This window comes from Scatophagus argus, chromosome 4 (genome assembly GCF_020382885.2).
Source record: "Scatophagus argus isolate fScaArg1 chromosome 4, fScaArg1.pri, whole genome shotgun sequence".
In the NCBI taxonomy this organism is placed as follows: domain Eukaryota; kingdom Metazoa; phylum Chordata; class Actinopteri; family Scatophagidae; genus Scatophagus; species Scatophagus argus.
Genome location: NC_058496.1, coordinates 5,830,498 through 5,855,233, shown reverse-complemented (window position 1 = coordinate 5,855,233; position 24,736 = coordinate 5,830,498). Strand labels below are relative to the sequence as shown.

The following is a 24,736-nucleotide window of genomic DNA, read 5'->3' as shown; positions in this document are numbered from 1 at the left end:
GTAATGCGAAAATGTGAAATCGAAAGTGGCAGCTGCCACAACAAATCATTACTGTCATTTAGTTTACAGTTGGCGTGAAATTTCAATTGAGTCAGCAGCTTTAAAATCTCTATTATCTATCTATATTTTAAAAATGACAAAGAAGCATAAATGTCTTTGATGATTTTCTCTTGAAAACCCTTCAGCTCTTGTCCATAATTCCTTTTAGGTGGTTACCCAGGGGAGGGTGGACGACTAGCCGAGACCTCTTTGAATGCCTCACTTCTCATCCCTTACAATGACGACCCGTTTGGTGTGTTTGCCATCGCTGACAGCAACCTGGACCAAGAAGTAGCTGAAGATGTACTCTCAGAGGATGATATGGCTGATGTCACTTCCTTTACCATTCTCCGACAGCAGGGTACTTTTGGTGATGTGCGCGTTGCCTGGGAGATTGTTTCTGGCCGCTTCCCAGAGGGCCTTCCTCTGATGGATGACCTGCTCCTTCTCGCCTCCTTTCCAGACGAGGTTGAGCTCAGGCCTCATGCCAGGCGACACCACTCAGCCACAGACACATGGTTTTTTTCAGGGCTTCCAGGAGCTTATGGAACCATCTCCCCTGAAGATGGCCCTGCTGCTGTTGGCAACTTCACCTTCTCTGCTTGGCTAGTGCCCAGACCAGACACTGACGGCTTCATAGTCTGCAAAGGAACCAGGAATGGGACTTTGCATTACGGAGTGAAGGTTCACACCAATGAGTCTCATGTCACAGTAATGCTGTACTATACAGTGGTGGGATCAAACAACTCCCAGGTGGCCCGGGCCACTGCTGAGAAGTATGTGGAGAGCAACACCTGGTTACATGTTATCATTACTGTAGATGATGGGATTATTGAGTTCTTCCTGGATGGGAATCCTATTCCTGGAGGACTGAAGAGCATCAAAGGAGAGGGGATCATTGATGGTGAGCTATTTTATCAGACATTTGTTATACATAGCATAGTGACAAAAACTGGTTGTTGAGAATTTGGTGTTCATCACATCTCTGTTTGTTAATATCAGCTTGTATACGTTTAAATTAGCTTATTTTGTCATGACTTCCAAGCAAATTCCCCATGATATTTTGGTGTGCTAATACACGTTTAAGATCTTGGCAACTTTGCACCGCTATTAGTTGTCTCATGTTACTTTGAAAATTCAAATTATGTACTGATGCATCTATAGATGAAAAGATGATGGCAATGACTTTTTACATTTACACTCTTTTTACAATGACAAAATGTCATCTAAAGTCTCATGTGCTTGTAGTGATGATATCAGTGATGGTGGATGTGAGTTTGTGAGTTTGTGTGTGAGTGTCTGGGGAGAGGATTTCCAGATTTCAACATATGGAATGACAGCAGCTCTTCACTTCTACACAATGGACGCACACCCTCACACACACTAACCCACATTTAAATACACACACACACACACACACATCCACCCACCTCTCAGTCACATGCTCATTGTTCAGGACTACTGGGACTGTGCAATGCTTGAGTGCCCACTTAGCCTCAGCACTGCTGGATATTGTTATTACCAAAGGGGATCAGCCAGCATCTTCTTTTCTTCCTATTCTTTGTAACTAATGGAGACAATAGTCGCAGCCTGTATTGAACTGAGAATTCCCAGAGGGGGGGTATTGTGATGACTCCGTGGCTAACTTCAGTCATGGCAGATGTACACACAATCGTCAATCATATCATATATTGTTGTCTACTACTGGTTACTCAATCCACAAAGGAATTGTTTTGTGTCGGGACATTGTATTCGCTCACTGTGGCAGATTTCCTGCATTTGTCCCATTTTGTACAAGTAGAGGAAACGATAGTCACAAGAGGTGTAAGTGTATAAATGAGTGATGAGAGGCGTTTGATTGCCTCAATCAAGATTCTGTTTGGGGTCGCATTACAATCCAGGACCAAATTAGTTTCACCTTTAACAATGATAGGATGACATTATATGACCTTTGTTGGTATAATAATAATTCTTGGTAAAAAAAAAAAAGTCTCAGTAATTGTGTGAAAATTATGTCATTTATATTCAGTTGCTATTTTCTCACCAGATCTCAAGTCATGTATAGACCCACGGAAAAATATGAAGTTACTCATGCTAGTGTTATTTTTTTAAATAAATTTTTAGTCTATTACTTTTAAGTCATCCAAGACAATACAATATAAGAGTTTCAACTGTCTGACAAACAGTTATTTTCCAAAAGTGTGAGTTTCAGAAATTAAGAGGAAGAAGAACAGCAGCTTTAAAACCTCGAGAAATGTATTACTCTGCAAGTGTAGGGCACAGAATACAACAAATATGAATTATAGCGTGAACATCCACTGTTAATTAATTAAAACTTGAAATGACTGTGTGTGAGAGTGTGTGTGTGTGTGTGTGTGAGTTAATTGAGGCAACTATAGTGATCTGTTCCTACACACAGCTTAAACATGAATTCTTTTATCCCCTTTTGCTGTATGTGTAAATATTAGGCACTGTTTCTTTTCTGTGTATTTCTACTACAGGACCAGCGTTGGTGTTTCTTGGGTCGGACCCCAATGGCGAGCAGCGGTTCACGGGTCTGCTCCAGGATGTTCGTCTGTACAGGACTAAGCTGAGCCGCAGCCATATTCACGAGCTTCACGCCCAGCCTGCCAAAACAGACCTGCGTAACATCTCAGGGTACCTGCGGTACCGGCAGGATGAGAGGCAGAAGTCGTTTGTGGTGGAGGTCAGGGATGATAATGAGGAGGAGGGAGAGGAGGTGTTCTATCTGCAGTTGGTAGCAGTTCGTGGTGGAGCGCGACTCCCCTACCCCAGACCCACTGCTACTTTGCGGGTCATGAAGAGTGACAATGCCAACGGGCTTTTTGGATTCACTGGCGCCTGCATTCCTGATGTAAGTGCACAGTTTTTAGTTGGTGGCATTTAGTTGCTGCTATGAGCATGTATAAGCACCCTGCAAACACTGCAGAAACATTTTTTTCATATAAACCAGGCTGGTAATCCTGTCTACATGACGACTGTCACAGTAACATTTGTCAGTGTCATCACTCAGTTGTATCTGCAAAGAAAACATACGGACATTTCATGGAAGGACTTGTAATGTAAACCGATTGGTTTGTCAGTCCCTGTCCTCCTGCATATTTCATCAGTCTTCATGCCTGGCTGCAGGGACAGCGTGCTCTTGGTTATTAGTTGGATTGGATGCGTAGAATGTCGTGTTGTCCCCTCTCAGGTAGAGCAACAGCTGGTGAGGCTGCAGCAGGTCTTACAGTCAGGGCATTCCTGTAGAAGCGCTTCAGGAGTTCCAGCACTGGAAACGAGAGATCTGGTTCCTCGTTTCCATCAGCACAACAGGTGGCAGGGCTGGGGATGGCATTCCATCAGAACTAGAGGATCTTTCTTTATATCCTTGAGCCTTTGAGGATAAATAGATGCAGAGGCATGTGGGCTATCAGGTGCTCACTCTCTAAATCACAATAGAGTGCTGAAAAAAAAACTGTCTGGTTTAACATTACGAAATAAACTAATAGAGAATCCTGTGTTTAGCATTTCCCTGAGTGTTTCAGAATGAACATTTGTATCCCCTTGTTTGTCCTCATAGACCACTGAGGAGGGCTCCACTATCTCCTGTGTGATTGAGCGAATGCGGGGATCTCTGGACCAAGTTCATGTCAGCTACAGTGTTACCCAACTGGATAGCTTGGACAGCGAGACACCAGCCCATCAGGATTTTGTTAATGCCACTGGAGCTGTGCTTTTCATGCCTGGACAGCGCTCTGAGGTGTGTGTGCTGTGTGTGTGTGTGTGTGTGTGAGTGTGAGAGAGAGAGAGAGAGAGAGTGACTCAACGGCTGGACCTGTATTAATGTGGCATGAGCTGGGGGAAATCCCCTCTGAGTTAATCCAGGGTCACACAGAGCTCAGTCACTCAGTGGGAAAAAACATGTAATTTACCTAATGTGCATTGTATTTACACATTGTCATACTGATTTCAAATCAATACTGTTTAACAGCAACTTCTTATAGTCATCCTAATGCAATGTCTTTAGACAACTAGCCCCACCTAGTGGTAGTGGTTTGTGAATTTACTGAAGAGGCAACAGGTGTCAGCTGATAATTGGGTTTATATTTTATGCTTGTGTCTCACAACATAATCCCTATAACCAAATTTTCTTTTAAAAAATACTATTATTATAAACTAAATTGTATTTTTATTTTTCTATCAGGTACTGAACCTGTTGGTGTTGGATGATAACCTTCCAGAGTTGGCGGAGTCCTTTCAGATCACACTGGTGTCAGCAGAGTCCGGTGATGGGAAGCCAGGCTCCGCCCCCACCAGCGGTGCAAGCATTGACCCAAATAACTCTGTTAACACTGTCACTGTCACGGCTAGTGACCACCCCTATGGTATTTACTCACACACCCCGAAAACGCTGCTTTCAGTGCCGCTATTTGTAGCACTAAGTGATCTACATTAATAAGATTATGTTGTGGCTTATTGGATTAGCTAAATATAAGCACAATTTTATCTCTCCTACTCCCTCTTGTTTGTCCTATTCCTCCTCCACTCCCTGTCCTCCTAATTTCATCACACATTTCGCCTTCTAATTACTTTCACACACACACACATACACACACACACACACACACACACACTCTTCACTGATCCAGGCCTGCTGCAGTTTCAGCCCAGCCCTCCAGGGGAGGGATTGATCTCTCCAGCATTAGAACCTCCCTCCATAACTGTTAACGAGGAAGATGGACAAGTCCGTCTGCTGGTGGCCAGAGCCCAAGGGCTTTTGGGAAGGGTCATGGTAGGATATAGGACAACCCCGTTCACAGCATCTAGCCCTGAAGACTATGAGGTTAGTTTCCAGTAAAGTCTTCAGTCATATTCATATATCATGCCCAATGTTGTATGAACAAACTAAGGAGCAGATGAAGAGAAAATACATTTTTCTTCTTTCTCTGTGTTCCTTCTGCAGGAATCAGAGGGCGTGCTGGACTTTCTCCCAGGGGAGAGGTTAAAGTTCATCGCTGTGACCATCGTAGACAATCCTGTCCCTGAGCTGGACAAGATTTTTAGAGTGGAGCTCTACAATGCAGATGGAGGAGGTGAGAAGGTTAAGCCCAAAATGATGATGGTGGAAGACAAGAAACCATTTTCGTTAGCTTGAGACACATGATATATTTTGAGTTACCGAATGAATTTCCCCAGTTGTTTTGTGTGTGTTTTTATTAGAATTTGTTTTTTCTTATCCTGATGTATTCTGCCCGACTGTTCTTGTGTGTTTTGTGTGCTGTGCTCCTGTGTGCTTCCTCATACCCACCTAAATCTGTGACTGCCTACCCACCCTCCACCACCTCTACCCCTCTGGTGTGACTCTAACCTGGTGTGCCACTTGTTTGATCCTTGTGTGTGATCCATCAGTGGGTCAGTTTCTGCGTAGTGAAGGAAGTGGTAGTGGGGAGAGTGATTCTGACTTCCTTCTTCCATCCTATCACCACCATGGTAAGTATCCCCCTCCTTTTCTCCCCAAACTGCCTCTTGTCTTTATTCATTCACCCTTAAACCCACATAATTTGCCTTTCCCTACGGTTGTTTATATCCATTCAGTTTCCATTAGAGGTACAATTACAAGTGATGTTTTGATCTGATATGCATTTTATATCCACAAAACTGCATGTATTATGCCTTTCTTTCAGAATAGTATATTTTTTGTGTGTGTAAACAAGCTCTGGACCACAAAAACTGAAACCTAGGTTACTGAAATTCTTGGTTGATTTGGACTTGGATTGCTCTAAGGTCTTCAATACATGCACTCACTTTTGTAGGTGTGTGTGCACGTACATGTGTGTTCAACTGTTACTGGTATTTACATTCTACTGCGACCCCTATGAGAAGTGCCAAGTGCTGTGGGAAAAGCAAATACTGCAGCTGTTCACAGGCATTCGGGGTACGTGGTTGACATGTCAGAGACCCCAGTGTTTTACACTAAGTTTGGCCTGCTTTCAACTATTCTGAGATAATTTTGACATATTGTGTAAAGCAGCTGGCTTGCTTGATTAAAAGATGTTCTCCCTCTTTCATTCACTTCAAACTGAAAGTCTTAAAAACGCAACCAAATTTATCACTAAAAGGTAACACAGGGTCATATGTGGTATTTTGTGTGTAGCCAGCTTGGGAATTGCGTCCCACATCACAGTGACCATCGCTGCTTCTGATGATGCCCATGGAGTCTTTCAGTTCAGCCCTCAATCCTTGTCTGTTAATGGGACAGAACCTGAGGATGGACGCAGCTCTGTAGTCCTGCAGGTCAGTGTAATTAACTGCTTAAAAATGGGAAATGCCCGGTGACAGGGGAGGGAGATATATGATTTATGTTTGCGTTTCGTTCTCTCCCAGGTGGATCGGTCCTTTGGTGATCTCTCTAATGTAACTGTGTACTGGGAGGTTGATCCCAGCTCTGAGGGCGAGCTCCTCAGCAGGTTTGGGACCATCACCTTCGGTGTAGGGCAGGCATCAGGGAACATCACCATCAGTGTGGCCCAGGATGAGATCCCCGAGTTGGACAAGAGTTTTACTGTGTCCTTGGTTAACGTCTCCCATGGTCGTCTGGGTGTCCAGACATCTGCCACTCTGACTGTTCTCGCCAGTGACAGTCCTTATGGTGATTTTGTATTTGCTAATGTAACAAAGTCTGTACGACTTCCTGAAGCCGACTCAGCTGTCTACCTCACCATCCTGCGACAGAGAGGACTGATGGGTCAGGTGTGTCCTGCTGAAGAAGGTTTAGAAACTTAATTAGAAATCTAGAAATTAAAGCCACAGTGGATTTTTTTTAACTTTTAATAAATAAATAAACCGCATTGCTGGACACTCATATGTAGTTGATGTAATAATTTCCCAATTTTAATTTGTTCAGGTGCGAGTTACATATGGGACACTAAATGAGGCACAACCGGAACCTTACAGGACACCTGGGATGGGTCGGGCCACTGAAGGGAGAGATTTTGTTCCCCTTCTGGATTCTGTTGTGTTCTTGGCCAATCAGAGTGAAGCAAACATCACCCTCCAAGTGCTGGATGATGAGGATCCAGAAAGAGACGAATCAGTCTTTGTGAAGTTGATGAATGTTCAGCTCATCAAAGGGGAACAAGAGAGACTGAGTAAGATACTGACATATTGAGATTACCTGAAACAAAAATCACTAAAATATACTACTACTTCAGCCTTACTACACTACATTGATGAAATATCCTCTTATTATTCCTTTCAGTTTCCAGTTCCCCCTCTCTGGGCCCTCCGACTGACATCGTAGCCCAAGTGATAGTGGAGGCCAGCGATGACGCTTTTGGAATCCTCCAGCTGTCAGCCTCTGCTGTCAGTGTAGCTGAGCACTACGTTGGGCCCATAATAAATGTTACACGTGTTGGTGGGATTTTTGCTGACGTGTCTGTCAAGTTCAGAGCGGTGCCTTTGACTGCGAGAGTCAGTAAGTGTTGGACACAGAGCGTGAAGCTGAATCTTTGTCTCTAAGATTTTAAGATTCGGGGGGACCATGTCTACATGTGTTTTCATTTGTGAAATCCTATAGGTGAGGACTACAGTGTAGCCTCCACTGATGTGGTCCTCCTGGAAGGGGAGTCCAGTAAGTCTGTACCCGTTTACGTGATCAATGATGTGGTCCCAGAGCTGGAGGAGACCTTTCTCATCGAGCTGATCAACCAGACCACCGGAGGAGCTCTCCTGGGGGAGCTCACACGTGCCATCATCACCATACTGCCTTCTGATGACCCTTTTGGTGCCTTTGGTTAGTATGTAGAATATGTCTTTTCATCCTATTTTGGACAATGTCTCATTGTTAATTGAGTTTTTTACTTGATTTTATTTCTATCCAGTCTTCCAAGCTGTCCCAGTTACCATAGAAGAACCAGGAGCTAACTCCGTTGAGGTCATGTTGCCTATAGTGCGCAATGCTGGTACTATTGGCACTGTGGTAGTCCAATGGCAGGCCACTGTCAACGGTAAACTAGCTGTAGGGGACATCAGACCCACATCAGGAGAGGTGAGATTTGCTCCTGGAGAGACCATGAAGACTCTCAGAGTGGAGATTTTAGCTGACGATGTACCTGAAATCACTGAGGTAAGAAGCTGACAGTGAAAATGAACCAGTGAAGTGATGCATCCTTTGAAATATTTTATATAAGTCTCTCTTTTTGTCTTTTCTAGATAATTAAGGTGGAGCTTACTGGTGTCAGTAATGGAGGAAACCTTGGAGCTGATACGTCTGTTAACATAATAGTGCCTGCCAATGATAATCCATATGGGACAGTCTATTTTCAACAGTCTGTTTACCGTGTTCAGGAGCCACTGGAGGGAGTTTATAGAGCCAACATTACTGTTCAGAGAAGGTACTTTTAAATATTATTTCTTCTGAAATAACGTTTTTTTTGTGTTGTTCTACTCTTATTAAATTCCTTCTTCCATCCCCGTTGCGTTTATTCCAGAGGCGGTCACTTTGGACGTTTGGAGATTGTGTACAGCACCTCTGAGATTGACATTATTGGCTTGGCTCAGGCTGAGGGCCAGAACCTGCTGGTGTACTATGAGCTCCCCATACCTGGCATTCCATCCGCTGCCCCCCTTAGGGCAGTAAACATCACTGGTCAGACAGACCCCCTGGCTGCCTGTGCTGCTGCTTGTCTCAGAGAGCGTGCCTGCCAGGCTTTCTCTCTGTCATCAGGGGTGACACCACTGTCTTGCACTTGGGTGACTTTGGGGGCCGACCAGTTGACTTCAGAATCTCAGGTTATGACTTATGTAAAAAATGTAACTGCAGCTGCCGTCCTGTTCAGTGCCCAGGCTGTGGCAGGAAGTGATTACACTCCTGTGACCGCTCAAAGTGCCTTCATGGACGATGGGTCAGAGTTTGCCAACCTCTCAGTCCCAATCTTAACTGATAAATTCCCTGAAATGGATGAGAGCTTCACCATACAGATTTTAAAGGTAAAACCCAATCATTCATATATTGTGTCATTTTGTGTCATTTTTGGTTTAATTTGTTTTACATGCATTCTGTTTTAGCTTACAGTTTAGTTTTACAGCAACTTGTGTGACAAATAAAATGTTTTTCAATGTATTGTTTAAAGGTGGGGCTGATAAATCTGACAGTGGCTGAGAAGAACCTGCCCTCAATTGGCCAGCCAGACAAAGCTGCAGTCACTATAGGGATGAATGGAGATGCCTTTGGCGTATTTATGGTGTACAGCCTCAGTCCCAACGCCACGAGCGAGGGGCTCTATCTAGAGGTCCGAGAAGAACCTACAGTGGTGGTGCCCCTTGTTATAGAGAGGAGAGGAGGGAATCTGGGCACTGTCACCGTAGAGTGGAGGTTTGTTGGTGGACAAGCCACACCAGATGCTGACTTCATCGGGACTGGAGGGACTTTAGTATTTGATGGTATGTGGATCATGCAAGAATTGTGTCAAAACTTCCTCAAAATTCATTATTTGAGGACTAAATGGGCAGTATTAGTCCAGTCCGTCTTGGGGTTCTTGACATGAAGGTGTTTGGTTTCTTTCTATGTAATCATCAGGAGAATGTTAGCATGTGCGCGTAACCAGTGTTGCACGTGCATTATCCTCTCTGCCTACAGGTGAGCTGAAGAAGACGATAGAGATAGTAATCAGAGACGATGTTGAGCCAGAGGACAACGAGAGCCTCATGATCGGTCTTGTTAATACTGAAGGAGGAAGTCGAATCCTGCCCAGCTCTGACACAGTAACCATAGTGATACTGGCTAACGACAATGTGGCGGGAATAGTAGGATTCCATCCAGCCTCACGTTCTGTCATCACCAGAGAGGGTTGGTAGCTATTTTTGATGATTTGCACCTGTTTGGATGTTCAGTCCAAGCACATTATCACCATGCTTAACATTCCCATTACTGTCCCACTGTTCATGCCACCAGAGATGTGTCCTAATTATGTTTGAGTGAAAACGTAAGGGAATGCACTCAGAGTAATAGCAGCATGCAGCAGCAGGTGGCCCTCGTGGCTGTCTGTCATTATCTTAAAATTATGTATGCATGAACGGTTGAAATCTCCTGGAGTTGAATTTAGACAATTTGAGACCTTTAGTTGTCTCTACTGACATCTACAGTATAGGAAAAGCAATTTACATTTGCCATCCATACATGTATCCATCGTTACAAACCTATATTTGAACTTTCAACATCTTCTTTCCTTTTCCAAATTCACCTTTACTTTATGTGTACTTACATACTGATGTATTGAATATGATACAATAATACCCAATACTTTAGATTATTCTTGTTTTGTATTAATTATTAAGGCTGCTGACTGTATTATATTTCATATTACAGGTGAGAGGCTGTCCTTATTAGTGTTGAGGACAGCTCCTGGACTGGGTAACGTGTCGGTGGACTGGACTGTAAAAGGGCCCCTTGTACACCGGACCTTCACTCAAACCTCAGGGACTCTTTTCTTTACTGAAGTAAATGGAGATCATTGAAGACTTTATTGTGGAATCATAGTTAAATATATAGTAATTATACAGTATAGTGTTGCAGACTTTGGCACAGATTAGTATGCTGTTATTGCTGTACTTCTGTTAGGGTGGTTGAAGACTTTGACCACAGAGCTTATTGAATCAACTAAATAGCTGTAATTTGGTGTCTCCAGCAGTACTTATGTGTCTGGGGGGTGTTTCTCACAGGGAGAACTGAATGACACAATAGTCCTGCAGCTTCTGGATGATGCCACACCAGAAGACAAAGACGAATACAAAGTTTCCTTGTCCAACATACAAACTTTTGGTAATGCATCTGCTCTTAGTGTCTTTGAGGTTGATAATTGTGCATGAAATAATTATGAACACCCTAGTCAGAAGTACACAGATTAACATTCCCCTGATATCCACACAGGTGTTGCAGTGACAGGCCATGCTGCCCTGGATGTTCAGGGCAATGAGGCGGTGCTTACTGTGGACACCAACGATGTGCCCTACGGGGTGCTGACCATCGCCCCATCATCCCTTAGGGTGACCACAGAGGAACGGGACCGAACCATAAATATCTACGTCAATAGAGAGTTTGGAGCCTTGGGTCAGTGAGCCAAGTACTACGAGAAAAATATGTGTTCAATTTGTTCCCTTTTAGTGAAGTCATTCCATTAACGTGAAGTTAAATGTTATACCTAAATGTGTGTGTGTGGGTGGGTGTGTGTGTGCAGGAGCAGTGAATATCACCTATGAGATTATAAGAGGTTCTCTGCAAGACCTGTCCAAGGTAGAAGGTGCTCTCGCTGATCCGGGACAGGACTTCGTCTCTGGTACTGGTTTTACAATCCTTCAGGAGGGACAGACTTCTATCGCCATCCCTGTCACTATACTCGAGGTAAAGACTGTGGCTCTCTCCCATTCTTTCATTTGTCTGTCCATCACAACTTAAAATGCAAGTCAGACAAGGCAAGGTTTTAATTCACTATTGTAGCATGACCTATCCTTTCACTGTGCGCTATTATTTCATTTTTTTTTTTTACTTCTCTCCAATTGTTATAAGGTGAACCTAAATCATCTGTGGGGTTTTAACTTGTTTCAACAAAATCATGAAATTAATGTCGGTTATCTGATATCTGCAAATATGAGGCCTTGTTCTCGTTCTGATGTAAGCTCTGAATTTGGAATTTAAAGCTTTTCGTTTCTATTTGTTTTATTAGGATGACATCCCAGAGTTACAGGAGTTCTTCCTGGTCAACATAACATCAGCAGTACTCATCACAACCCTTGCCACTGCTCCCCAACTAGGTGAGCAAGCAAAGTTGAGCATTTTAGCAACAAGCAAGTCAAATTACAAGTAAAATTCTTGGTTGATTTCTGTCATTGTTTCTCTCTGTTTGTTCCACTGATTTTTCTGATGTATTTTTTCTGTTTTGTGTAATCACTGGCTTTTTTCTCTTTCTGTAATTTCTCACAAATTGCTCTGTTTGATGAGTAGAGGTTGTGTATTGCACGTTGCCAGGTAAAATACACATTCATACTGCTCGCAAGCTTTTACAGTATTCCTGTATGTTACATTAAACTACAACACTGTAGTTGACTGTTAAAGAGCACCATGAAAGAGCTTGGTAGTTACTCGCACTGCTACTGCTTATGCATAATCCAAACCACAGTCCACTTTATGAATGAGTAACTTTAGAAAGTGATGAGTAGACAGAACACTACAGGCAGAGCAGCACTTGGAGGCTCCCAGAATACTATCGGCCTTCTGCATGTAGACGCTCAGTAAACACACGGCCGCTCTTTTGGCAGCAGTCATTATGTGGCTTGGATGGTGAGATTGATGCTTTCCATGATTGAGGAAGCCTGGGGATTTGGTGGGAGCCGAGTAGCACTGTGTGGTGAGCAGGGAGAAAGCCAAACTAAACCCGTCACTGGCCTCCCAGTGTCTTGGCCACGGAATGAATGGGAGAAGACTATTCAGGGGGTCATAAATCAGTCCACCCAAAAGACTTGGCTGCTCAGCCTCCCAAGCCACTTACAGGAGACACTTCTTAGCTGTAATCCTTTGTTCAAATGTGCCATGACTGAAGTTAGATCCTCCCAAGTTTCCTTTTGCTCTTGGTGCTTGTGCTGTAGTTGCAACCCCAAAGTCAGCGCAACCTTTTACTATAGTCGTTATAAACAGTTGACAGATTAAAGGTCACCGTATGTTTCCTCTTTGTGTGATATTTTTTTTTCCCAGACACCCAGGGTTTGGTGGCAGAAGTTAGCATTGCTGCTAATGATGGAATCAGAGGAGTCATTGAATGGACGAACACCATGTAAGAAATGGACCTACAATCAATACATTTCTTATGATTTTACACTTTACACATATCATGCTCCAATTAAGATGTTGTTCTCATACAAATGTATTATGATTTCCAGGTTTGAAGTGAATGAAACAATAGGGGCAGTGACTCTAGTTGCCTACAGGAACAAGGGGACGCATGGAAACGTCTCACTTTTCGTCTATGCTCAGAACCTGGAAGCTCAGCAGGGATTGGACTACAATACCAGTGAAACGGTCGGCCATACACAGTATTTAAATGAGTACTCAAAATCTCCAACTCTCAGAATCTCATTGAAGGTTTCTAACTGTAAGTCCATGTGTCCAACCAGATGCTCCACTTTGTTGATGGTGAAAGACACAAATTTGTAGAGGTGCAGATAATCGATGACGCCGTTCCAGAGGGAGCTGAGAGATTTCAGCTCATCCTGTCCGAGCCTTCGCCTGGACTGGAGCTAGGAACCAATACCACAGGTAGAAGCCAAAGAGCCGAAACCAGAAGGATTTCTGAAATATATTGAGTTAATATATTCAAACCAAAATGTGCAAATCATGATCAAAGTTTAGAAGAGTTCAGAGGGTTAGGCAGTAAATAACTTATCGAAATGTGACATAAAAGATGCCTACACCATGGCCATAGAAAATACCTGTTTATGATTGGCTGGCAGGTTTTAGGATTTGTTTTTAAAATCCTTCATCAGGTCACATCAAACATTCATCCAGTGAAAGGTTACATTAGATTACGTTTAGATTACATTTCATACACAATTCATCTTATCATTTCAGCTAAAGAAGCTGACAAACATCTGTTTAAAACAGCACTTCTCATATTATGAAGTTACTGTTGAGTTTATGAGAATTGATTGCTGGTTTATTCTTATTCACACACACATCCACATCTTTCTGTTTTCTTACAGCAACTGTGAATATCCTGGCCAGTGACGATGGGCATGGCGTAATTTCCTTTAACAGCAGTGAACATTTCTTATTGAGGGAGCCAACGTCTGTGCTGGGCCTGAGTGAGAGTGTGGCTACCCTGTATGTGGTTCGCAGTCCAGAGGAAGGCACGTTTGGCACCATAACTGTTCAGTTTACCGTCACTGATGCCAACGGCAGTCTAGCAGAGGGCGATTTGATGCCAGCGCAAGGATTTGTGGTACTGGAGGACGGAGTTAGATTTAAGGTGAGGAAAAGAAGATTTTTATTGGCTAACAACTTACAACATCCACAGATTTTTCCTTTTGTTTTGTGCTCAGAACTTTGAAATTGTGTTCTCTAGTGAATTTTTGTAATCAGTGTTTGCTTGTTTCAAATACTGATTTCAGTGTTTAGTGTTTAAAACAACACAAGGTTTTTTTTGATTTAGCAGAAGTCCTCATTTGTGCTGTTTCAGATGCTAGAGATCTGGGCAGTACTGGATGCAGAGCCTGAAGGGAATGAAACCTTCACCGTTGTCCTGTCCAACCCGACAGGAGGTGCACGGCTAGGTGACCAACTCCAAACATCTGTCACCATCCTGGAGAACTTGGCTCCTTCTGGTTTGTTCCGCATCGGACCTACCATAAACAGGTCTTAGTACAGTCGCACCAAAAGGATCTGAAACTGTGCACTGAAAATATAAAAATACAAATACACAAGGAAGCAAGAAAACATAGTTATGAAACCAGACATTTTTATGTGTGCTTGTTCAATCTCTGTACAGAACTAACACAGAAGTGGTTGCTGATGAAGGTGGCAGAACAGTCTTCCTCACCGTGAGTCGCAGTAATGGTCTGGAGTCAGCTGTCAGTGTGGAATGGGAGACACAGTCTGACACAGCTGTTGCCTCTGGTGAGACCAATAAATGTGTTAATCTTATGTCACTCTCTTCTGCTATTGTTTCTTTCATCTCTCTTTTCCGTCCAGTAAGCAACACCATTCATTTTTTCTTCTAGAGGGTCATCTCTCAGTGATGGGTGTGTACCAGGGCTTTGAGGACAACCCCACCTCTGCTTGGTGCTCCCTTCCACAGGGGCCTTCCTTCCTAGCTATGAGGCTGGATAAGAGGCCCGTTGTTGGATCCTCCCACACTTTAGCCACTTTGTACCGGTGGCAGGGTGTTTTTGTGCCAGTAGAGGTAGGCTGACAACGGGATCACTCATCCTGTGCATGATACCTCGACTGTAAACACATATAACTGAGAGTAAATAACAGTTCGCTAGTTTACAGCAGATTACAGTGTTATCACAAAGATCTCTCTGTCTTTTGGTTGTCCAGTCTTTTAGGATTCAGGATCCCAACTCTTGTGTTGGTTTCGCAGTGAATGGTTCTACCTACATAGGCATCACACATAGTGGCCCTCCCTTCTCCCCTGCTGCCAATCTCAGCATCTTCAAATTGCAGAAGGACCTCAATGTCACACTGGTAAGTATAAATCAAGTCACGTTACACCATTGCTGTCACGTTTTTGGACGCTACTGTCCCACTAAGTGCAGTTCTTATTATCTTCATATGATCTGAGCAAATATGATTTTTTTTAGGAACAAACGTTAGGTGTTGAAGCTCTGGATGTGAAACATTTCTCCACTGAAGGCAGAGATTATCTAATAGCATCGAGCCAGGTGAGGCTTACCATGTCACTGTAAAGATATGTCTTTAATTGTTTTTAGTCAACATCATTAAAAACATACAAAGTCTCCTCATAGGAGGAATTTTAATCCTCACGTGACTGACTGAAGTTTTTTTTTGTTTGTTTCATGCTACAGATTTTCGTTTGGACTGCAGGCTCCTTCACCCTCCTCCAGACTCTTGACTTCGAACAAGACATCCTCAGTGTGACTCCATTCACCCGTGCTGCTATTCCCTTCCTGTTAGTGTGCATAGACAGACAGACTGTCAGCTGCCTCCTGCTCCGATGGACCAATGGAAGATTTCAGAACCCACAGCCTCTCCAAGTCAGCGGGAAAGCCATTCAGGTGGAGACAGTCAACACAAGAGCAGAGGACACTCTTCTGTTGGTCGTTACTGAAGGTGACCTGCTTTTGCTTCAACCTCACCTCAAAACATTAACTAATGTTCATCTTGCACATTTAAATAACTATTGTGCCATCAGTCTCTTCATAGTTGAACTGATGTGTCAAGCTAAATTAGTAAATTTCATATTTATGAGCCTGTTTTTCTGTGGTGCAGAGATTACATATTTAAAAAGAGCCAAGAATGGGAGGCAAGTGCACTTAGTCCACGGCATGCTAAGCAGATGGTTGTGTTTTTGCAATAATTAGATACTATTTTCTGTGGTCGTACTTTCTAGTGGATGTTTCAGTGGTGAGATGTTGGTTAGGATAGCACAAACAAATCGGCGATAGTTTAGAAGGCACACAGAAACTGTGTGTCTGTTACAGAAAAAAACAGCCTTGTTATGTGGTCTCAACAAAAATGACAAAATTCACAGTGTAGGTCAGATCGTGTATTTATACTATGCTCTGTATATTTGGATGAGACATAATCCCTCTGAGTCTGCAGAAGCGGTGAGTTTTCTTGGTTCAGACCTGTTGTGGGTTTACGGGAAAGGCCTCAGTGTGGAGCAAAATCGAGCCACTGAGGAACTCGGAGGTTGTAATTTGTCAGTCTCGGGTGTGTCAGTCAGACCAGTCCTTACTTTACATAAACATGCTACTCTAGTGTGAAAGAACCTTAATCTGAGTGTGTTACTGTGCTTTCTCATATCTTTCTCCAGGTCCCTCTCCATCCTGTGAGGTGTTACAGTGGTCCTCAGGGCAACCTTCACCACGGCATTATCAGTCCATTCCTCACCCAGGCCTCACCTCTACTCACCCCTTCACTTCTCCTTCTGGGATCAGTAAGCACAAACGTCATAAACTTCTCTGTTCAGGTGTGCTGTTAAAATCATTTGAGAGACATCCTGATTAAAACTTTTTCTTTTATAGCTTATGTCATGCTAGCTGGAAGAAATGGCTCATCCCTCTACTCCTGGAGGTCCGATGTCAACCTGCTGGCCTTGATCCTGAGGGTCCCTCCAGCCATTAGCTTCCTGTCACTCGTGGTCCCCTCTCTCAACACCACCAAGACCCTCCTTGCTTCGAGTGAGGAGAATAGCTCCACTCTTTATGAATTCACTTCTGTCTCCAATCAGTCTGATTTCATACCCAGGTACCCAAACTGTTTTCATTGTCTTAGCAAGAAAAGCCCAGAAGTGAAATCCTGCTTTTGGAGAAATAAGACAATAAGAAATAATTAAAGCTTGCTGTGTTTTCTTTATTACCTCACATTCAGCTTTGGGGAGCTGCACTTTGCACCAGGTGACGGTGAGCTAGAAATAGCAGTAAACATCATAGATGATGACATCCCTGAGGAGCAGGAGTACTTCCACGTCAGCCTGAAGAATCCAAAGGGTGGAGCTGAGATTGGATTTGGTGGTCAGGTGACTGTCATTGTCCCAACCAACGATGATGCTCATGGAGTCATCGGCTTTGCTCAGGTAAGCAGATAAACCTTTTGACATTAGACAGCTTGTGTATTTGTCCATTATGTTAAGCAGTCGCCATGTTAGACTTTAAATCACACTTTAAAGTTTCTTGGACCACATCAGAAAAATGTCGTTGTTAAATAGAAATATATTTTCATTGCCTCTCTGCAGAACTCTCTGTCTGTGGAGGTGGAGGAGTTGGAGCAAAATAATCATATTTCTCTCAGTGTGGAGAGGAAAAGAGGGGCTTTTGGCAGACTGACTGTTCACTGGGCTGCCAATGGCAGCTTGGCAGACATTTACCCAACTTCAGGAGTGGTGAGCAAACCTTGCCCTCATATCATACTTAAGACAAATTCGTGTATGTACTGGCAACATGTCTGAAAATAGAATGCTTACTGAAATAAACAATGGCAACAATCAAATTGTGTTAAATTACAAGTTCAGTTTTGTTTTATGTCATAGGTAACGTTTTCAGAGGGTCAATCCGTGGCCATCATCGCACTGACCGTGATAGCAGATGGTGTCCCAGAGCTCAGAGAAAGTGTCACTATCACCCTCATGGATGTGACCACTGTGGGGCTGCAGGATCTGCGACAGGCTGCAGTCATTGACAAGCAGCAGGCACAAGCTCTACTCACCATCCTACCAAATGGTTCTCCCTACGGAGTGATTGGATGGCATCTGGACTCCCAGCTTACACTAACATCAGAACCAGAGAGTAAGAATTTCTGTTGCCAGAAATGAATAAATGAGTGATGACTTGTCAGTAAATGTGTGTTTTTACTGGATAACCGTGCAGAAGAGTCTTATTTATGGTAATATTGTAGTTTATATTCTTGCCAAGCTAATCAAAGATAGCTGTTAGAAGATACCTCAGTTTTCCTTTCTTTGTCTTCCAGAAACAGTCACTCAAATCATTAATGTTTTTTGGATGAGGTTTCTTAAGGAGCTATTACAGTAATCACATTTTGAGATTTACGGTAAAGGAGATCTGCAGTGATTTCCAGGATGTGAAGTAATTTAGGATTTGTCTTAATCTGTGTATTGGAGACTGGCCCGAAATGTCTGAGAAATCTGAGTAGCAGAGCAACATACTGGAAAAAACTTGGCCTTCAGATATTATTTAACTTTGCTGTTAGAGAGGTCTTTACTGATTCAGGTTGTTGCTGCTGTCTTCCATGACTTGGCAGGTGTTGGAAATGTAATTTTTACACTTGCTGGCTTATGTAACCTCCTGTCTCTTCCAACCTGCAGGGCTTCCAGTCAATGTGACTCTGTCTATAGTGAGGGAGCAGGGTTCCTCAGGGGAGGTGGAAATTCACTACCAGACCAGGCCAACCCTGTACCAGCCTCCATCCAACCAGGCTACTGCAGGACAGGACTACATCCCCAAAGACAACACCATCATCATGATAAATGGTGCTACTGTGGCCCTTGTCACCATCACGATCCTACCAGTAAGGACAGAATGTTGACTAATGTTTGTTTGTAAGAGTGACAAAGAGAGCATCTGATGAATTTTTACATTACTTAGTGTGTATGTATGTGTGTTTTCTGAGGATGACATCCCAGAGCTGGCAGAAAGTTTCCTGGTAAATATCACCAGTGTGGAGCTAGTTAGAGGGTCAGCGGGAGTAGGACAGCCCACTGTAAAGAGACCTGGTATGGAAGTAGCAGAGGTCACTATCCAGGAGAATGATGACCCCCGAGGGATTCTGCAGTTCAATGTTTCTGAGGTGAGCACATCATTGCGACTGTGACTTGGACATGAACGTGGCAAAGATGTAGTTCTTAATGCCAAACTCTCACCTGATGTCACTCATTTGAGAGACTAAGTGTAACTAACAGTTATTTAATTACCAGCAATGCTCAGCCTCAGTTAAGTTATTATTACTTCTGAATATTTTGTCCAGGGTGCCAAAGGAACCATGCTGGCATATGAGATACCACCTCCAGACAACGTCCTCCATCTTTCAGTGGTGCGACTCGCTGGTACAACTGGAAGACTGGTCATGTACTGGGAGGCCGAGCCAGTCACAGCTGATCTTAATGATTTCAGCCCCACATCTGGGAACATCACCTTTCAAGATGGACAGGTAAATGACTCAGGTGTCCTTATTTGAAGTGAACATGTCATATTATATCACATTGATGTGAGGTGTTTCACAGGGCGTTAGCTACTGTTTCCTCTCCCTTACTTTTAGAGAGAAGCTGTGATTGTTGTCACCATCTTGGATGACGAACTGGTGGAGACTTTGGAGACCTTCAGGGTGAATCTGTTGCGTGTGATTGGTGGTGCCCGACTGGGAGAAGTGACCTCTGTAACTATCAGCATTCCACCCAACGACTCACCTCTCGGACGATTTGGATTTCAGGAGCTGGAGGTGAGTCTAAATTACTTTCTCCATTACGCATGAGGATCAAAATTTCCACTCGTACCTCAACCTTTCTTAAAAGCACAATCACTGTCTGAAATCCTTCTAAAATATCACAGTGATCCTCAGTTTGTCTAAATCTGCTTTCCTCTTCTATCCCCTTCTAGGTTACTGTCAGTGAACCAGAGTTTGTGGATGATCCTGCAGCAGTGGCGACACTAGCAGTGTTACGTAGTGCGGGAGGCGAGGGGTCGGTGACACTGGGGTGGCAACTGGAAGACCAGGCAACAGAAGACCTGTCGCCTTTCAATGGAACTCTTGCCTTCACTGAGGTACAGTATAAACAAAGTGGTATCAGTGTCCCACCACATACATATTGAGCAATTCTCCCTCTTTTAACTTTATTTTTTATGTTACAAGTTTCTTCTTTCATGAAGTTTGCTGTATTTTCCATACGTTTCAGACTGAGACTATAAAAACGTTCATGATTAGAGCCCTGGCTGACACTGTACTGGAAGGAGATGAGAATTTCACCATCAGACTGTTTCCGGCTGACAGTGGTGCTGTCATTGACCCCTTAAATGGTCAGTATTTCTGAATAAACACAGCAGTGCATCCATTGGATTTCAGTGCAGATTTTTTTTCAGGATCTTTTGTTGATGCATTCAGTCAAAGCCATCTTTTATGGTCGTCTTCACTACACTGCTCTGTCATGTACTCCTGCAGGCATGGCCACCATCACTATCAGGGCGGACAAGGCTGCCCTGGGAACTGTTGGAGTAGCAGAGTCCTCCAGGAACATCCTCATAGGAGAACCTCAGGAAGATTACAATGGCAGTGCTGTAGTTAGGTGAGATAAATAAACTGCATCACTATCCTAGGAAGACATCATCATAGCTTTAAATTTTGCTGCCTCTGTTCATTAATCAATAATGTAATAGGAAAATCCTTGTGTGTATTTGTGTATGTTTGTGTTCCCCAGCCTTGTGCGAGGGCCCGGTGTGTTTGGAGAGGTCAAGGTGTACTGGAATATCACTCCAGCTGTGGTTTCTGAATTTGAAGCGATCTCTGGCACCGTGACTATGAGAGACAGGCAGTCTGTTGCCGCCATTGTCCTGAAGGTACTGAGTAATGTGGATTGTAGAGTTCACTTAAAAACACAGATGTTGTATTAATACTTAATAATATCTGTCTGTGTGCTTGCCATAAAAATATCCTTGTCATATTGATCACAATGCCAGGCTTTGGATGATGAACTTCCTGAAGAGCACCGTGAGTACCAGCTTACACTGACCTCTGCCACTTCTGGCCTGGAAATTAGTCCCATAGCCAAGTATGCCAAGATCATTATGGCAGCCAGCGACAATCCCTATGGCCGGTTCTCCTTCACCCAACACCAGATCAGTTCGGTCGAGGAGGATGGAATGGTGAGGTCAACAAAGTCAAGTATAGAGTTATAGATATAGATGTAGATCTCCTATATGGTGAGATAGGATAATTAACAAATTATGTTCAGTGTACAGATATAGATTAGTTAAAAAATCTAATCCAAATCTATATGACTTTTACCCTTTGCCGCAGGTGAATGTGACAGTTAGTCGCACCTTAGGCAGCCTGGGAAGTGTGTGGGTGACATACCAGACCTCAGGCAACACAGCAGTCAGTGGAGTGGACTTTGCTCCTGCTTCGGGACGACTACTCTTTGCCCCAGGCCAGACCTCACAAGAAGTCACGCTGCATATACAGGATGACAGTCTTCCAGAGGGGCCTGAGATGTTCTTCCTGGACATCACTGAAGTGGAGCTGTTTAATGGCAGGTAAAGTAACCTGATGAATTGTATAGTAGAGTAATAGGTGTGTTAGTTGGGATGTTTAACATTGTAATGACTTCAACAGATGGTGAGTGTTAATGAGGCTAGAGTCTTGTATTCATTCATAATATAGGCAATGCAAAGTCTTAATTTAGGCAAAGTGCTCTGTTGATGTGATTCAAAGAGTTCTTGTCTGTGACTCTTCATTCTGTGTCTCCCTCTGGTGGTCAGTGCTGTGGACTACACAGTGAGGGAGTCCGGTCTCCAGCAGGACCAGCCTCCAGTCATAGGCAACATCTCTTCTCTTGTTGTGGTCATACTAACGAATGACAATGCAGAGGGCGTCCTGGAGTTCGGGCAGGACTATGCCAACATTATTGGTAAGAGTCAAGGGTGAAATGTTCAGACAGAAAAACACACAAAATACAAAATTTACTATGACTCATTGACACTGTGACTCATATTTGTAAAGATTATTTGCTATATGTAAAATCCCTGTGTTCTTTGGGCTTTCCTTCTTTCAGTTGAAGAGGATGTGGGCTCTGTGTTGATTCCAGTGGTGAGGCGAGTGGGCTCACATGGGAAAGTCTCAGCTCAGTTCATTTCCAGAGGCCTGACTGCAACACCTGACCTTGACTACTTCCTGAATAATGGCTCAGTGATGTTTGTCCATGGCCAGAATACCAGCCACATCAATGTCACTATTATAGATGACCTGGACAGGCAAGAAGACAAAATAAAAAATTAAATTAAATAAAAAATTTATGAATAAATGTCTTGTCTTAATAAGTTACATAAGTGCGTCTTAGTTTGAATTAAAATGTCTAGAAAAATGAATTGATTCCACTAACCATTGAAAATATCTCCCCCTCAGTGAATATGCAGAAATGTTTGAGGTCCTGCTAGTTGGAGCCACAGAAGGAGCAGTTCTGGGCTCTCAGCGTGTAGCCAGAGTAACCATTGCCAAAAGCGACTCTCGAAGTGGGGTGGTCCGTTTCCTCAACGAGAGCCTAATCACTGTGGTCAACCCAAACTCCACTCTCAAAATCAGTCTTGTTTTGGAGAGAGCAGGAGGCCTTTTGGGCAATGGGACGGTACGAGAAACAATATCCTCTGTTAGAAAAGAGAGGTTCTCACAACAATGAGTATTTGCGGTTTACACCCAGAAGTTTTTCTTCATGGACAGCTACTAATTCAAAGCTTTTACTTTTCGACAGGTTGCTTGGATCATCCGTGGCCCTAACAGCAGAGAGGTCCTTCCTGCATTCAATACAGACATTAGAGAGCCTGTGAACGGGTCCTTTTTCTTCAGGGATGGAGAGGAAGGTACACACTCCATTGAACTGCGGATTCTCCCCCATGGGGAAGTGGAGGTGGAAGAGGCATTTGTTATAGAGCTCAGCATTCTATCTGGAGAGTTGGATGTTGATCCTCAGGCTGGTTCCATAACACTGAAGGTACTTCATCGTATCGTGTCTGCAAGGTTGATTTCACCATCATGAACCAGAGAAGACTGATTGGGATTGAACACCTTACACAACCCTCCTCTCTCTCCTAATGTAATTTTGTCCCACAGATAGAGAAGTTTGGTGATCCAAATGGTATCGTCCGGTTTACTGAGGATGCTCTTCTAGAGCGGGTCTACAATGAATCCACAGAAGCAGAGGGCCCATCCAACATTTCCCTGTTGATCACACGCAGACAAGGTGTCATGGGCAACATCACAGTAAGATTACGTCAATATACTTATTATTTACCAATCATATCCACTATCGGTGCTTAAACTACCACAATTTAATTTTTTATGTCCACTTTGAAAGCATATAGACAACCGTGCTTTCTTTCACACTTCAGGTGCACTGGCAGATACAGAGTGACTCTGATATAGCAGGTGACTTCTTGGCCTTAGCTGGCTCAGTCACGATCCTGGAAGGTCAAAGGGAGGCAGAAATTGTCCTCAGCCTCATGCCTGATACAGTGCCAGAGCTGGAGGAGGTCTACACAGTCCGGCTCACAGCTGTGGAGGGTGGTGCTACTCTGGATGCTGACCCAAACTTCATCCAAACACACATCAGGTTTGATGTGATGGTTCTGTTAAACACATGTTTTTCGCCAGGAAAAAAGTTTTAGATTGAATTAATCTTCTTGTCTCTTCTATCACCATTAGGGTGCATGCTAATGATGAACCCCATGGCGTCTTTTCCCTGAACCCCAAGCAGCAGTCTATAGTGGTACAGGGGTCAGGGTCTGAGGCCACCAGAGCTTTGGTTATGAATGTGACCCGTCTCGCCGGCCTGTTTGGCAATGCTAGTGTTGGCTACAGGATCAGCGGACGGATAGAAGAAGTGATGGCCATCGAGGAGGTACTGGGAGGACAAGCTGAAGGAAGGCTGTTGTTGAGAGAGGGAGAGACCTTTGGTGCTATCATTGTTCCCATCAGCAGTCAGGTAGGGACATGCATGCTCATACAGAGTCGTGCATTCAGCAAACTGAATCTTAAAAAATAAATTTAACAAATATACTTTATATTGGTTTTAGGCACCCACATAGCACTTGTTTATTTTCCTGCTTTTCCCTTTTCCTGTAGGTGTTTTTGTCAGTGGGCGAAGGCTTCACAGCAGAGCTGACGGATGTCCGACTAGTGAGTCCTGCCTACGGCTCTCTGCCTCGCCTCCTTCATGAGGCCAGCGCTGCTACGGTGACTGTGCCAGAAGAGGCAGCAAGCTCAGAGGTTCGTTGTGGTTGTGTTGTTCATTGATGTATGATTTATCTGTGAGAGAGAAGCAGTTTCTATAATTGCTCCCTCTGCAGGGAGCAATTATACCAGTCTTGTCCTTGATAGGTCCTCAGTGCCTTGCTTGAGGATATTTAATTAGGGCTTCTGTTTTCTTTTTGTCAAGGTAGAGAAATTTAGACAGGAACTGACAGATAATTAATCAATACATATCAGTACATAGTCAGTTATTTCTCACCCTACCCTCAGAGGATAAACCTAAGACATACTGTACTATGTTACTGTGATGCCTCTTTTCACAGACTTTAATATCGTTTAGAACTTACGTAAAGCCTTTACAAGTGAGTTAGCACTGAGTCCTTAACTGCTCTGTGAACACTCAACTGTTTCTCGTCAGTAACACACCAGGACTGGCACATTTAACTTTCTGTTGACAATGACATTTACATAAAAGACACTTCACAACAAAGTACA

At 43.5% G+C, this 24,736-nt stretch overlaps 1 protein-coding gene across 1 annotated transcript in view; it reads left to right on the top strand.

Annotated features, from left to right (window-relative positions):
- The window catches only part of adgrv1 (adhesion G protein-coupled receptor V1), a 105,316-nt gene that overhangs the window by 28,274 nt on the left and 52,306 nt on the right, over positions 1-24,736 (top strand). Inside the window, exons 21-75 of the mRNA XM_046387083.1 lie at positions 209-943; positions 2,541-2,914; positions 3,623-3,802; positions 4,247-4,427; positions 4,692-4,885; positions 5,006-5,135; positions 5,452-5,532; positions 6,197-6,336; positions 6,427-6,792; positions 6,947-7,190; positions 7,301-7,516; positions 7,619-7,834; positions 7,923-8,167; positions 8,254-8,435; positions 8,532-9,030; positions 9,174-9,483; positions 9,680-9,889; positions 10,409-10,539; positions 10,762-10,861; positions 10,970-11,149; positions 11,277-11,440; positions 11,763-11,850; positions 12,788-12,866; positions 12,973-13,111; positions 13,207-13,348; positions 13,792-14,057; positions 14,268-14,443; positions 14,577-14,704; positions 14,809-14,990; positions 15,131-15,277; positions 15,394-15,474; positions 15,619-15,883; positions 16,590-16,712; positions 16,801-17,023; positions 17,147-17,351; positions 17,511-17,657; positions 17,805-18,060; positions 18,597-18,799; positions 18,902-19,078; positions 19,256-19,438; positions 19,547-19,726; positions 19,885-20,049; positions 20,181-20,301; positions 20,444-20,567; positions 20,700-20,838; positions 20,959-21,144; positions 21,299-21,534; positions 21,760-21,908; positions 22,053-22,251; positions 22,403-22,622; positions 22,746-22,985; positions 23,105-23,254; positions 23,383-23,603; positions 23,696-23,975; positions 24,116-24,259. Coding sequence (XP_046243039.1) covers positions 209-943; positions 2,541-2,914; positions 3,623-3,802; positions 4,247-4,427; positions 4,692-4,885; positions 5,006-5,135; positions 5,452-5,532; positions 6,197-6,336; positions 6,427-6,792; positions 6,947-7,190; positions 7,301-7,516; positions 7,619-7,834; positions 7,923-8,167; positions 8,254-8,435; positions 8,532-9,030; positions 9,174-9,483; positions 9,680-9,889; positions 10,409-10,539; positions 10,762-10,861; positions 10,970-11,149; positions 11,277-11,440; positions 11,763-11,850; positions 12,788-12,866; positions 12,973-13,111; positions 13,207-13,348; positions 13,792-14,057; positions 14,268-14,443; positions 14,577-14,704; positions 14,809-14,990; positions 15,131-15,277; positions 15,394-15,474; positions 15,619-15,883; positions 16,590-16,712; positions 16,801-17,023; positions 17,147-17,351; positions 17,511-17,657; positions 17,805-18,060; positions 18,597-18,799; positions 18,902-19,078; positions 19,256-19,438; positions 19,547-19,726; positions 19,885-20,049; positions 20,181-20,301; positions 20,444-20,567; positions 20,700-20,838; positions 20,959-21,144; positions 21,299-21,534; positions 21,760-21,908; positions 22,053-22,251; positions 22,403-22,622; positions 22,746-22,985; positions 23,105-23,254; positions 23,383-23,603; positions 23,696-23,975; positions 24,116-24,259 — 11,042 coding nt within the window. The remainder of the gene's footprint in view (positions 1-208; positions 944-2,540; positions 2,915-3,622; positions 3,803-4,246; positions 4,428-4,691; positions 4,886-5,005; positions 5,136-5,451; positions 5,533-6,196; positions 6,337-6,426; positions 6,793-6,946; positions 7,191-7,300; positions 7,517-7,618; positions 7,835-7,922; positions 8,168-8,253; positions 8,436-8,531; positions 9,031-9,173; positions 9,484-9,679; positions 9,890-10,408; positions 10,540-10,761; positions 10,862-10,969; positions 11,150-11,276; positions 11,441-11,762; positions 11,851-12,787; positions 12,867-12,972; positions 13,112-13,206; positions 13,349-13,791; positions 14,058-14,267; positions 14,444-14,576; positions 14,705-14,808; positions 14,991-15,130; positions 15,278-15,393; positions 15,475-15,618; positions 15,884-16,589; positions 16,713-16,800; positions 17,024-17,146; positions 17,352-17,510; positions 17,658-17,804; positions 18,061-18,596; positions 18,800-18,901; positions 19,079-19,255; positions 19,439-19,546; positions 19,727-19,884; positions 20,050-20,180; positions 20,302-20,443; positions 20,568-20,699; positions 20,839-20,958; positions 21,145-21,298; positions 21,535-21,759; positions 21,909-22,052; positions 22,252-22,402; positions 22,623-22,745; positions 22,986-23,104; positions 23,255-23,382; positions 23,604-23,695; positions 23,976-24,115; positions 24,260-24,736) is intronic.